The sequence below is a fragment of the Corylus avellana genome, chromosome ca6 (assembly GCF_901000735.1).
Source record: "Corylus avellana chromosome ca6, CavTom2PMs-1.0".
NCBI classification, from domain to species: Eukaryota; Viridiplantae; Streptophyta; class Magnoliopsida; order Fagales; family Betulaceae; genus Corylus; species Corylus avellana.
The window spans coordinates 6322213-6336309 of NC_081546.1; the positions used below are offsets into that span (position 1 = coordinate 6322213).

The window sequence follows — 14097 nt, forward strand, 5'->3', positions numbered from 1 at the left end:
CCAAAGTATCTTTTACAAGTTGAGTCATTTTCCGAGAAATAACGTTACATAGAGAGAGAGAGAAAATGAAGATAGTCCAATGCTTTTTGTATCCCTATATCTCTCAAACTTTTACAAACATGGCTGTATTGGCATATTGAAAATTTCCTACTTTATCCAAACAGTGAGTGAATGACAAAGATCTTACTAGGGCAGTGTCTGTGCCCTAGTAAAGATTCGTGAAACGTGCAAAGAGTCCCACAATATTGGAAAAGTAATAGTTAATATATTTTAGTAGATTAAAGTTCATTAGTATTAGTTTAGGTTTTTGAGCAAAATTATCAAACTATTTATCTTTAGCTCCAGTATCTTTTCTGTGAGCTTTGTTTTAGTGCTTTTACTTATTTATGAAGCCATTATAATTGAGAGGATGGGTCAATTTTTGATCCATCTCCTACTATTTTATTGTATTTTCTGTGTTATAATTTTCATTTTGATTTTGTTATCGTAGAGCATACTTTTTTTTTATTTTTTTGGTGTTTTAATTCCTGTATATGACCCTTTCTCAACCATCCAAGACGACGAATTTTCTGTGGGCCATGCTCACAGAAAATTCTTGCTATTTTTTTATTTTATTTTTTTTCTAGTAATTCTTTGATAATAATTCAAGTTTCATTCTTGCTATTTTTGTTTTCCTCTTTAATTATACTTCTTTTCATTTTGAACTACTCCGACAAGAACAAAGATTTTACCATCTATTAGTTTATATATATAAATTAAACTAAATTCAATGGTCCTATGTTTTTAATCATCTACGTGTGATTGTGTCATTTAGTAAATGTTCAGTACAATTAAAAAACAAAGTGCATGTTCAATAATGTACCATTGTATAACTTTTAGTATATCTTTTCATTAAAAGAAGCCTAATATATATTTTCACATGAAAAATAAGATGGGAATGTGTTTAAATTTTAAAATTAAATTATAATGAAAATTTTTGTAATTTAACGGGAATTATGTGCTAATATATATTAATATATTAATATATATACATCTCAACCTTAACTGTCGCTTCTAGCTTCAGAGACGCTAGCTACTGTTTGTAGGGTGATTTTTGTTGTTATTATGCTTTTTCCTTGTTTAACTGACTTTGTATTTTTGATATTTGCTTTTTATTTCTGTTATATTTCTTGAGTCTTGTGGGTTTTAGTCTTCCTATTGTGTGTTGTTCTTGTCGTGAAAACTTGTAATACCATATATATATATATTCTCTCTTTTAATGGTTCCTACTTAGGATTTTGTCAATGTTTATCGTATTTTGATTGCTTCCCCGTCTCTAATATCAATCGTCTCCTAGTAGGAAACTGCTTTAGGTAAGGTTAAAGGATATGTTGAGGGTCGCCCATGTCTCCATTCATTGCATTTGGAGTTCGAGTAGGATAGAAAAATCTTACAAAGATTATGCCATTTTCTATGACTTCTGTTTTAGTGCTTTTATCTAGGATTATAGAGTCTTGCAAAGATTTATAACATTTTCTATGACTTCTGTTTTAGTGTTTTTACCGTTTTAGGTGTTTCCTATCGGGAGTACCGGGTTAATTTTTAACTCATTTTTTATTATTTTTTTTAATCTTTTTTATACTCTAATTTTTAGTGTATTAATTCACGCTCCCCTTTCTCGATATTTGGTTTTTTTTTGGGGGGTGGGGACTGGGGAGTGAGTAGGAGGGGACCCGGAAGGGATTAATTTCAAATGCACGCCTGGTCGCCTCATTGTATCATTACTCTTTTTTCAAATGCTCTTCGTCATCCAAGATGACGATTTTCTGTGGGCGATGCTCGCGTCACCATCCAGCGTAGTACACGTTTTTAAATTGACGTAAAGGCGATTTTTGCTTGACGCACTTACCCAAAGAAAAAACATACTTAAAGAAAGGCGTGGTGGCATGACCCAAAAAATAGTCATCACCTATTAAATCACATCAACTTTTATAAAGTAGCTTTTCTAAGTTTCAGCTCATTTACTAGGTCTACTGATGTCGAAATTTCAGCTCAAAAAGAGGGAAAATTGGGCACGCCAACACTTGACCATTTTTTTACTGAAATGAAATGAATAGACAAACACGCCGAAACGTAATGAATGCTCTGTCAATTATGGACCCCATAATGAATTAAGTGATTGTAGACTCACTCATTGAGTCTCTTAATGATGTTGGATTCAGAATATTTCAGATTTTTTTAAAATATGAGATTTTTATATTTTAAAATTTGACCCCTTTACTTTATTTAATGATTTAAATAGATGTAAAAATTTGTTTTATCAAGATAAATAAATTTGACATATTAAAATTTAAAATTAATTAGTTCAGTAACATATAAATTTTTGTATTTATTTAAACAATTAGATTAAAGGAAATGTTCATTAATTATCTACCAATTTCAGTCTAGCTAGGCTCGATAGCTAGCCGCCCACTTCCGTACGAGTTATGACCCATTCAATTATTCAAATACATATACAATTTACCATATATTTCTTCTTGCCACTCCAAATTTGATCAATTTACAATAAATTTATTGTGATTTAAAAATATTTTGAGAGCTCCCATTTTTATGGTTTGCAAAAATAATAAATAAATTGCATCTATCAACTTGCACATCTTTCCAGGTTTCAGTGTTTCACGTGCCTTTCAATTATTGCAGAATCCAATGCTTTTTCCTATATCTCTCAAGCTAGGGTTGATAGGCATTTAACATTTTTTTTCTTTCAAATTTTCTTTTTGATTTGGACTCTACATTTATTTTTAAAAAAATAATAATATTTATTTATTTATTTATTGAATGGACTAAATTATTTTAAAAAAAAACAAATTAAAAAAAAAAATTGAAATGTCTAGCTATTGTCCCTCTAAAACTTATACAAACTGTATTGCCATATTCAAAATGTCTTACTTTATTCGGACAATGAGGGACCACTGATCAGAGAGATCTTATCACGAGGGTTGGTTTAGATAATTATGCTTGTTACAGGGATATTACCTATCATTGGTTTTTCAGAGTGACAAGTGATACTACCTTGTTTGGGAAGCAAGATTTTCCAACTCAAACTGAAATTTTTTCTAAATTCATGTTTGACAATTTTTTAAACTCAATTCAACTCAACTCAAAAAATTTCAACTTAACTCAAAAATTTTCATCCAAATTAATAAAAATTATAAATAAAGATTGAAAAAATATATAAATAAATTTAGGGTAGCCGAAACACCCCAGGTGGTGGTTGGGCCACCCCAAGCCCAACTGGGGTGGTCCGACCACCCCTTAATATTTTATTATTTTTGTAAACTTATTATTATTTTTTTTTTAATTAAATTTAAAATATATAGAATATTTTATTATTATTTCTATCAATGTGACATATGTTTCATTTATGGCCTTAGAATATCTCTCAAGAGAGATCCTAATTATTAATTGACATATTTTCTAATTATTTGACATATTTTCAACTATTATAGAGTTGGCTCGGTTGCCTTTATTTTATTTTATTTTTTTTTGGTAACTTTTCCCTCTCCCCTCTTCCCCGCATTGAAGAAAAAAAAAAAAAAAAAAAAAGAAGGGGTGGGGGGTATGAGCATTTTTAAAATAATAATAATAATAATAATTTGAACTTTGCTAGTATTATTTTTTATATTAGCTTAGATTTATCTTCTTTTTAAAGTTGGAATGCTTTGAAATGATGGTAATGTGCAAATTTTAGAGTATACATTTTAGGCAAAGTAGTTGCTACTTGCTTCTCGTCTCGTATTTCAAAGCATTTTCATGAGATATCTCATTCTCTTTTCCATTTAAATAAGAGTAAGAAAATCTCACTTTCTAACAACCCTTTTTCCTTACGTCAATTAGAAGATCGTACTTTAACTAACATAAGTATGCTAATCTTTGCAAGCAGATTGTACTTTTTTTCCCCATTCTAATAAGCAGATCATTTTATGTTGATATCTCATGCTTTGGTTTAGAAACAATAAGTTTAACTCCTCTTGTATCCCCCTCCCACGTTCCTGTATTGTATTTGAATAAATAAAATAAAATTATAAAAAATAAATAAATAAAAAGTGGAACCCCTCCAGTGAATTCAGAGCTACATGGCCTAAAAGAATTTCTTTACTAACACATGCCAGCTGGTCCTAAAATGAGTCCCTTTTGTGATCCAAAGTACTAATATCGCCTATTATATATATACAACCTTTCGAGTAATGCCGTTATGGAGAGAATCCGTTTTTAAAAGTGTCAATTATGCTACATAGATTTAATTTAAGGGTGAATTAAATTAAGCTGGAAGAGAAATGATAGGATTATAAAATATTTTACAAAATAATTTTATTGTCCTATTATAATTGAAAACGAGATAAATTTATATTTTAAAAAATTTAATCATATTTTTTAAAAAAAAAAAAAAAAATTAGAAGCCTAACAATTTTTCAGCTGAAAAGGCTAAAAAAAAAAAAATTGCTAAATAGAAAATCTCTTTTTAAACCATGAGATGGTAGAATTTGTAAATGGGTTAAAGTAATTCCAAAAATATTTATATATAATATTTATCCCACAAAAGAAAAGGTAATTGTGAAGTGGGAGAGTGTTGTTCTCAAAGTTAGAATTGTCAGAGTCATTCATTTATGAGGACCTCAAAGGGAAGTTGTGGCATTTAAAACTCTCCGCATCCAATTCCCAATGCTCCAACTACCTCGCATTTACTCCGATCGACGGATGGACGGATGGATGGGACGGATGTGCGTGGAGGCCAGAGGGGGGGACCACATGAAGACGACACAAATCTCAGCCCCAATTGTCTCATTTATGAGCTTCACATGCATGCTTACGTGTTCTCTCTCTCTCACGAATCACGATAGATTGGGTGGTCGTTTCTGAGCCACCACCAATGCAGGCGCAGAGCACATCCGTCCCATCCATCCGTCCATCCGTCGATCGGAGTAAATGCGAGGTAGTTGGAGCATTGGGAATTGGATGCGGAGAGTTTTAAATGCCACAACTTCCCTTTGAGGTCCTCATAAATGAATGACTCTGACAATTCTAACTTTGAGAACAAAACTCTCCCACTTCACAATTACCTTTTCTTTTGTGGGATAAATATTATACATAAATATTTTTGGAATTACTTTAACCCATTTACAAATTCTACCATCTCATGGTTTAAAAAGAAATTTTCTATTTAGCCATTTTTTTTTTTTTAGCCTTTTCAGCTGAAAAATTGTTAGGCTTCTAATTTTTTTTTTTTTTTTAAAAAAAATATGATTAAATTTTTAAAATATAAATTTATCTCGTTTTCAATTATAATAGGACAATAAAATTATTTTGTAAAATATTTTATAATCCTATCATTTCTCTTCCAGCTTAATTTAATTCACCCTTAATTTAATCCTTGATATATTTGCCGATAGTTAAGAGTAGTAATTACTAACGTTCCTGCTCTGCTAGTTAATGTGCTTTGGACGAATTTTTTTGTTGTTTAGCCCACAAGATCTCCATCAACAATTAAATAATTGATGCAGTGCAACTTGACTTTGATATCAATTAATGCAGCGTGTAGTGATTAGTTTGCCAAGACAAACAAGATAAGAATTACAACTCTTCTTAAAACTAATACTCAATCAAAGATTTAATGTGGATAGAAAAGAAAACCACTCTTAAAAGTGTTTTTCATTGATCACTGGTCAAAATAACATAATAAATTAAGGCTATAGATAGCCATTACATATATTTATACTACCTAGACTCCTGAACCTAAGAAAACGCTCAAATAAAAGTTTGTTTACAAAAATTTATTGGAGCTTGTCTGAACGTGTAAGAGGCTCTTTCGAACCTAACTATGGTTTCCTCGTATTTTTACATGAATTGTCAATTCACACAGCAGCTCGTTCTAACCCAACTTTAAACGAGTGCATCTATGAATAACTCATTCGAACCCAACTTCATATGAGTTATTGAACGAGCTATTTTGTCAACTTGTTTTAAAGCTTGTTCAAACATAAACAACATACGAGCAATTTTGTACGGCTTTTCAATTTTCTTTTTACGGTCTATTTTAACTCAGTAAACATTTGAATTAGGAAAACTTAATGAAATATGACTTTGTAACCCTCTAAATGAGCTTTCCAACGCCATTAATTATGTCTTCATATGATGTCAGAATCGCTATATATGTCCCTTTTGTTAAAGCAAATATGATTGAAAATTGTCCTCTATCAACAACCTTCATTATTCGACCTATGGCCCACGAAGGAATGTGGGTCAAACACGGTAGAGGATTTTCTTCTATCCATTTTGGATTAGAGAATATCCAATTAATAATTAAGATCTCTTTAAGGTCATAAATGAAACATATGTCCAATTGATAGAAATAATAATAAAATATTACATATATTTTAAATTTAAATAAAAAAATAATAATAAGAAGTTTTAAAAAATAATAAAATATTAAGGGGTGGTCGGACCACCCAAGTTGGGCTTGGGGTGGCCCAGCCACCACTTGGAGTGTTTTGGCTACCCTAAATTTATTTATTTATTTATTTTTTCAATCTTTATTTATAATTTTTATTAATTGGGTTGAAAATTGTTGAGTTAAGTTGAAATTTTTTGAGTTGAGTTGAATTGAGTTTAAAAAATTGCCAAACTTGAATTTAGAAAAAATTTGAGATTGAGTTGGAAAATCTTGCTTCCCAAACAAGGCCTAAAACTCTCATCCAGATAGCACTCCTCATAGAAACCAAATGGGAATCAAATTTCCATATCTCCACAGTACTTGTTTAAGCACTCGGGCTTTGCCCCTGCTGCAATTGCAAATACTATCACTCCGGCCACCACTATTTGCAAAAGCTTCCTACTCAAGCCCATGGCTACAACTTTCTTGAGGAGAGTTTTCTCTAAAAATTGTGTTTAATTAGATGTGCTTTGATTGTCCTGCATAGACTCCTTCCTTTAAAGGCATATGGATAATGGAGCGAAGACCAATTCAGAAACTTTCCTTCCATATTCGTAGCAGAAACTTTCAAGGATAAAATTTGTCCTTTCCTGTAATAGATTTGGATTATAAAATAATAATAAATAAGCGATCAAGAGATCACCACGAAAAAAAAAAATGATAAGTTTTATAAAAATAAGAAATCATTTGAGTTATTTTAGTAATTTAAGTTCAATCCCAGTTAGAGCATATGTGTTCTCACTAAACTAGTGAATATGAATAAGTATTCTATTATGCCTTCCTTCATCCTCATTAATAGCTATTTATTTTCTAGAAGTCCCTTTTGTGTCTCTCTTGAGTCCCTCCAATAATGATGTGGCTATTAAAATCACTATTTAATCAAAATCCAATAATAATCAATTACAAGCCCAATGATGATTTTAATAGCTATATCATTCTTTGAAGAACTCAAGAGGGGCACAAAATGGACTTGTAGCATTACTCATGCTAATATGACGATTGTTTAATTTGAACTTAATTTTCCTATTGTTTATATATATATATATATATATATATATATGTATATATATATATATATTAATTTGGAAAAATGTTAGGTGTTCTTCTAGTGTTTTCCCGGTGTCTTCCAACTGTGATATGACTTTTAAAATTATCGTTGAATTTGAGATTATCATTATTAATTTTTAATTTATTAGTGATTTTAAAAGGCACATCACAGTTAGAAGGATACCAGGAGAATATTATAAAAACACCTAGCATTTCCCATTAATTTGTGAGTAATACTAAATGTCCTTCTTTGTCCTTGTGTTCGCCCAACAGTGATATAACTTTCAAAATTATTATTAGATCAAAATCTAATAGTGATTTATGACAAATTCAATTAGAATTTTAAATCCACATCAATTTTAGAGGGATATAGGGAAGATATAAAGATGACATCTAACATTACTCTTAATTTATTGATTACAATTTTGTTGGCCTTTGCCTATATTTAGGACCGGGATCCCCTACAATTGGGGTCCGGGGATCTCAGCCAATTCCCCATGTCCTTTGTGTAATTGGGTAGGGAGATGTGAACGGGGTTGGTTGGTGGCCTGGGTTCCCTTGCTCGGGCAGGAGCTTGCGTTCTCCCAACCAAGAAGTCTGCTGCTTAGACACATTGTTCGGGCAAAGAATCCTCTCTCACAAATTTGGTGCAACTCTCCTATGCTTTCCTTTTTGGGTAGATAATTGCAGAAAATCCTCATTCGTATATATATGTAACATTTTGTAACTATTTTTAGGGTTAAGCCAAAAATACCTTTATGCCAAATTAACGTGTAGTTTGTAGTGCATGCGCTACTAGTGGCTGTGACTCAATGGTACAAAAAATTTTTAAGTAGCCGGACGCGTATTAAAGCGTGAGTTCGAATCTCCACAATAAATAATTACTCAAATATGCTTGATCATTAACTGCTTTGGTTTCCAAATATATCCTAGTTAAGAGCTATCACCCCCAAATAAAATAGTTGGTCGCCTTCAATGCCTTAAATTTTCTTGAAAAACACAAAGGACAAGCTCATGAAGGCTATGTTTGCGAACAGGCCAGGCCGGCACTGTAGCTGGAACGGCACTGTTCCAGCTACAGTGCCAGCAGCAAAAATTGACTTTTTGCTTTTTTTTTTTTTTTTTTTTTTTTTTTTTAATAAAGCAAAATATTAAAAAAAAAGAAAATGAGGAGGTGGTGTTCCAGCCAAATGGGTGGCCGAACTTCATCTCTATTTTATTACTACAAGGGGTGGCCTACCACCCCCTGGTCGTGATCTGGGGTGGTTCACTCGAAGCGGCCAGGCGTCCCGCCACCCCTTGGCCAAACGGATCAGGATTTGGATGGCTGACCACCCCCAAGGGGCTGGGGGTGGTTTCGGCCACCCCATACGGCCGGTATGGGGTAAGATTGTCTACGTCCACAAGCAACAATAACAATGTTTCTTCTCCACTAGTATCAAGAAAAATCGAATAAACTCTGGATATGGCATATAGCAAAATTACATCAATTCCGCTACTATTTTAATTTCTTTAAAATGTTTCTTTCTCTATTTCTTTTTGAAAGCGGGGACAAGGAATAAAAATGTTTATAAAAGTTAATGCATACTTTTGATGAAGTTTGTTTATGATCAAGTGCTGCAGTACTTCTTAGAGAGAAACTTTTCATAATAGTAAAACATTAAATACCATAATCTCATACTCAGAGTCATGTCCTAGCTTACACCTTTTGTTTTAGTGCTTCTACGTCTTTATGAGGCCCTTATTGAGAGGATTAGGTAAATTTTTTTTTGACTCATTTCTTATTATTTTGTTGTATTTTTTGCACTATATGTTTCGTTTTTGATCTATTGTTGAAGAGCATCTCTTTTTTATGGGTCATGGCCGCATTTGTGTCTAGTGCATTACACCTTTTTAAATTGACTTAAATGCGATTTCTATTTCACCCACATAAAAAGAAAAATAGAAAACAAATCTAAAAAAAATATATATAAAAAAAAATTGGCCCCTTGGTTTCTTTTTTTTTTTTTAAAAAAAAAATTAAATTTTCTCCCGTCCCCTCTTAATTGGGACAACCACATGTGTAATTGCCTTTTATGTTGAAACACTATTTCGTGCAATTATTGAGAGTTCGATCCCCACATTCGTGGATGTCTGCGTATCAACTGAAGAATATCAACCCCATACTCTAATTAATCATTATGAAATCCAGGAAAAAAAAAATTATTATTTATCTTTTACTCTTTCCATACCCCAACTTGCGACCTCTAGCTGTTTTATTGTTTTATGTGATCTCTATTGAAAGGACCGTGTCAATTTTTGACTAATTTTTTAATATTTTATTGTATTTTCTGCATTATATATATATATATATATATATATATATATATATATATATATATAGTTTTGGTTTGTTATTAGATAATTGACCCTTTTTTCATTGTTTTAATTCATATAACCCTCTCTCAATATTTGCTTGAAAAAAAAAAGGGGGCGAGGGATTAATTTTTTCAGATGCTCTCCGCCATCCAAGATGACGATTTTTTGTTGGCCATGCTCACATCCGCATCCAATGCGCTACATGTTAAATTGATGTAAAGGTGATATTTGCTTGACCCACTGACCAAATAAAAAAAGTAAAAACATAGGGTCTGTTTAGTAATGAGCTTTGGTAAGTAGTTTTTGGTTTTAAAATGAAAGTACATAGAAATTTAAAATTTTTTGTATGAAAAAAATGTAAAAATTTTGTTTTGTCGTAAATTTTTTATTTAATAATCATAAAAAGTTATCAATGTCGTATAAAAAATAAGAATTTTTGGAAGTTGAGAAAATGTAGGAGATATATATATATATATATATATATAAAAGGTAGAAGAAGTGGGATATCGTGATCCATGTGATGGCAAATAGTTTTCCCATTTCCAAGACTTCTGTTTTAGTGTTTTTACCGTAGGATTGAAGAGTCTTGCAAAGATTATGCCATTTTCTATGACTTCTGTTTAGTGCTTTTACCGTTTTATGTGTTTCCTATCGAGAGGACTGGGTTAATTTTTAACTCATTTTCTATTATTTTTTTATCTTTTTTGAACTAATTTTCAGTGTATTAATTCACTCGCCCCTTTCTCAATATTTGTTTTTATTTATTTATTTTTTTTGTTTTAAATCAACTTTTATAAAGTAGCTTTTGTAAGTTCCAGCTCATTTGCTAGTCTAGAGACTAGAGTATCTTTTATGACTTTAGACCACATAATCCAAGAATCATTAATTTTTCATAGACTCGAGAAACAAACAATAATCGTTCCCCGGGCCACTTCTCTCACAAATTCAAGGTAATTAGTATCAGCATTATTTAGCGGGTCAATGGTTCATTTGTCGTTTCCACAACTTGTGTTTTGAAAATTCTAAGACAATTTATAATTCTTTTGGTTAACCTTTGGACCAAGGTTTCACATGTACGTGATACAAGACAATAGACAATTTCTAAATCCCACTTTTTTTGTTTTTTGTAAGATTCTAAATCTATCCCACTTTGGTTGCTTTACAATATTACAAATTCATACCTTATATAATGTATGTTCTCCCCAAGTCTTGGCAATAGGAAAACTGTTGTTTCCCATCATATGGATCACGATGCTCTCACTTCCTTTAATTTGTTTGAGCAAAACTATATATCAAACTATTTATCTTTAATTAGCTCCAGCATCTTTTCTGTGAGCTTTGTTTTAGTGCTTTTACTTCTTTATGAAGCCCTTATTGAGAGGATAGGGTCAATTTCGTACTATTTTGTTGTGCTTTTTGTACTCTCATTTTCATTTTAAATTTGTTATTGGAGAGCATACTTTTTTCTTTTTGAGTATTTTAATTCCCATATGTGTCCCTTTCTCAACCATCCAAGATGACAAATTTTCTATGGGTAATGCTCACATCCGTGTCCACTGCACTACACGTTAAATTGACGTAAATTAAGGTAGAAGAAGAGAAGTGGGGTTACAGAAGTTGGTGAATTTATTTGTCATAATTAATCTAATAATATATTCGAATTTCTATTAAATGAATTACGGTTTGTCCAGTTTATTTGAACGGAAGAATATATATTCAATTAATTGTAGTGAAGGGTTATTTTTGCCCTTTTTAAAAAATTGGGCGGACAAAAATAACCATATATTACAACTAACTAGATACATCAAGAAGAAGATGAATGAAATATGGTAGCTTTTATAAGAAAAATGTTAAAGGCAGAACACAAACCCAACTTAAAACCAATTTCTCTCCTACGTGACATTTTTTTTTTTAAAAAAAATAAAAGTTGAAATTTTAAACTATTCAGATCTTCTTTTCCCCTTTCAGATCCAAACATCCTCTCTCAGTCTCTCGCTCTCCCTCCCGCGCTCATCCTCTTTCTCCTCCGGCGAGTTGTTCGGCCACTGGCGAAGCTGTCCGTACGTCGCTCCTGTCTCTCTCACTCCGGCGCAAGGTTCCGTCTCTGTCTCTCTCACTCCGGCGACGTCTTCGGCCACCGAGTACTCCAAGAAGCAGGTCGAGGCCCCAAAAGCAGCCGCCGCGTCCGAAGAACGCTCCACCTCCGACGACGACGACCTCAAGGCCTGGGACGCCGAGTTCGTCAAGGTCGACCAGGCCACCCTCTTCGATCTCATCCTAGTGTGTCTTCTTCCTTATAAACTCAAATCCCCCTGTTAGATCTTTTTATTATTGATTTTTTTTCTTCTAATTAGGGTTTTGGTTTTGTTTTCTCGGCTTCAGTGTCTTTGATGTGTTTTTGTTTGGTTGGTGAGAAATATTCAGGGGGAATAGTAAATAGATTTGAGTGCTTCCGTTGTTTATTGACCAAACAACCTTTAAATATGTTATGGCGTTGAAGTGGCATGAGAAGAAGTAATTAATCAAATAAGAACAAAGAGAAAGCATGAGAAGAAGTAATCAAATAAGAACAGAGATTGCTGAAGATGTCAAATGAGACGGTTTTGTTTATGATCGAAATTTTATTTCTCTTTGATTTATTCATCATACTATTATAATATATGATGACCCAAAAAGGCATGCACATGTATGTATCGGTTGTCCAAGTTTGTTCTTTTTTAATAATTTTTTTTTTCTTTCAATTTTCTCGTTTATTTGGTCTCTAACAAAGTGAGATTTTCCCGAAAGTACTTATATTTGCAAAGACTATGTATAGAACTTGGTTTGAATTGGTGAGCGGAGAAAATGATAATGAAATATTCCAGATAATGACCTCTTCATATCTCAATCTTTTAGCATTGTTGGGTTAATATATATATATGTTAGATTGGTGGCTGAAGCAAGGCATGAAGGAATTGCCAATGGCTTCATAAAAGTGTTTGAAGTGTATGGTATAAGTGTGCTTGCAAAAGTGAAGCATCCAGTATCAAGGAATTGTCTCGAAATAGTTGCTAGTGTTTAAAGTGTTTGGAATGGCTGCAATGCACTGGCAATTGGCAAGTGCTATTATTAAGTAATGAATCGGAACATGGACTTATGGGTCTTTGAAGTATTAGGGTCATCATCTAGGTGAATTTTTGGCTAAGTGAATATTGCTTTTATCAGGCTTGTTACTTTTTCCAGTCTTTTATTTAAGGAATTCGTTTGGTAGCTCTATCTGTTTTCTTTTGTGAAGTATTGCTTCTGTAAGCGTAGGCTCTCGTTTGTTTTTTTCTTTTTCTTTTTTCAATTTTGAATGTTCTTTCCTTCTTCTCCATAAGTGGGTGTTTATCTCATTTACTCTATTTCTATTTAGGTTGTGCCCCTCTACGCCTTACCTTCTATGTCTTAATAAGATTGAACTACTTTTCCAAATACAATATGGTTTATGCTTATGAATTGGTTGATGACTAAATTTATCAAATTATGGGATTTCTCTCCTTGTTGAAGGTCCAGTTAGTAGCACAAGTTTTTTGGACCTGCAATTTGTAGATCATCATGGCGGTAGATTTTTTTTTTTTGGGTGTTCATTGAAAGGTGTTTGTTCTTGCATTTAACATGCACTAAACTACTATTGCATTATATGAGTAACTTCAACCATATTCACACACCTTAAATTTCAATCTCACTTTGGAGTATGTCTGATTGGCAGGCTGCAAACTATCTGAACATCAAGAGCTTGCTGGATTTGACTTGCCAGACAGTGGCTGACATGATCAAGGGCAAATCTCCTGAGGAAATCCGCAAGACATTCAACATTAAGAATGACTTCACACTAGAGGAAGATGAGGAGGTTCGCAGGGAGAATCAATGGGCCTTTGAGTGAAGATCCAAAATAAAGCACATCTGTTTTTTTGTGGCTTATGTTTCTCTTTTGTGCTGCCAAAAGGGGATGTTGTTTCTACCTATCTAAGACTTCTTAAGATATTAACTTACTATTCTGGCTGTTACTATTGTAGACAATGGTTGTTTTGCTCAAACCTTGGCCCCACTTCCCTCCCTCTCCATTTATTTTTCCCATGATGTTCAATGGATCTTTTTTTTTTCTATGTTAATATGGTATATGCTGTTTTCATTCAGTGCTTTGTCCTTGTGATTCTTTTATCTACAATTTAGTCTTTGTTAGATTAAGGCGATTCACCATT

At 32.5% G+C, this 14097-nt stretch overlaps 1 protein-coding gene across 1 annotated transcript in view; it reads left to right on the top strand.

Annotated features, from left to right (window-relative positions):
* LOC132185078 (SKP1-like protein 1A) overlaps positions 1-14007 on the top strand; it is a 14247-nt gene extending 240 nt beyond the window's left edge. Inside the window, exons 2-3 of the mRNA XM_059598903.1 lie at positions 11843-12154; positions 13605-14007. Coding sequence (XP_059454886.1) covers positions 11843-12154; positions 13605-13778 — 486 coding nt within the window. The 3' untranslated portion in view covers positions 13779-14007. The remainder of the gene's footprint in view (positions 1-11842; positions 12155-13604) is intronic.
* Positions 14008-14097: the final 90 nt, after the last annotated feature.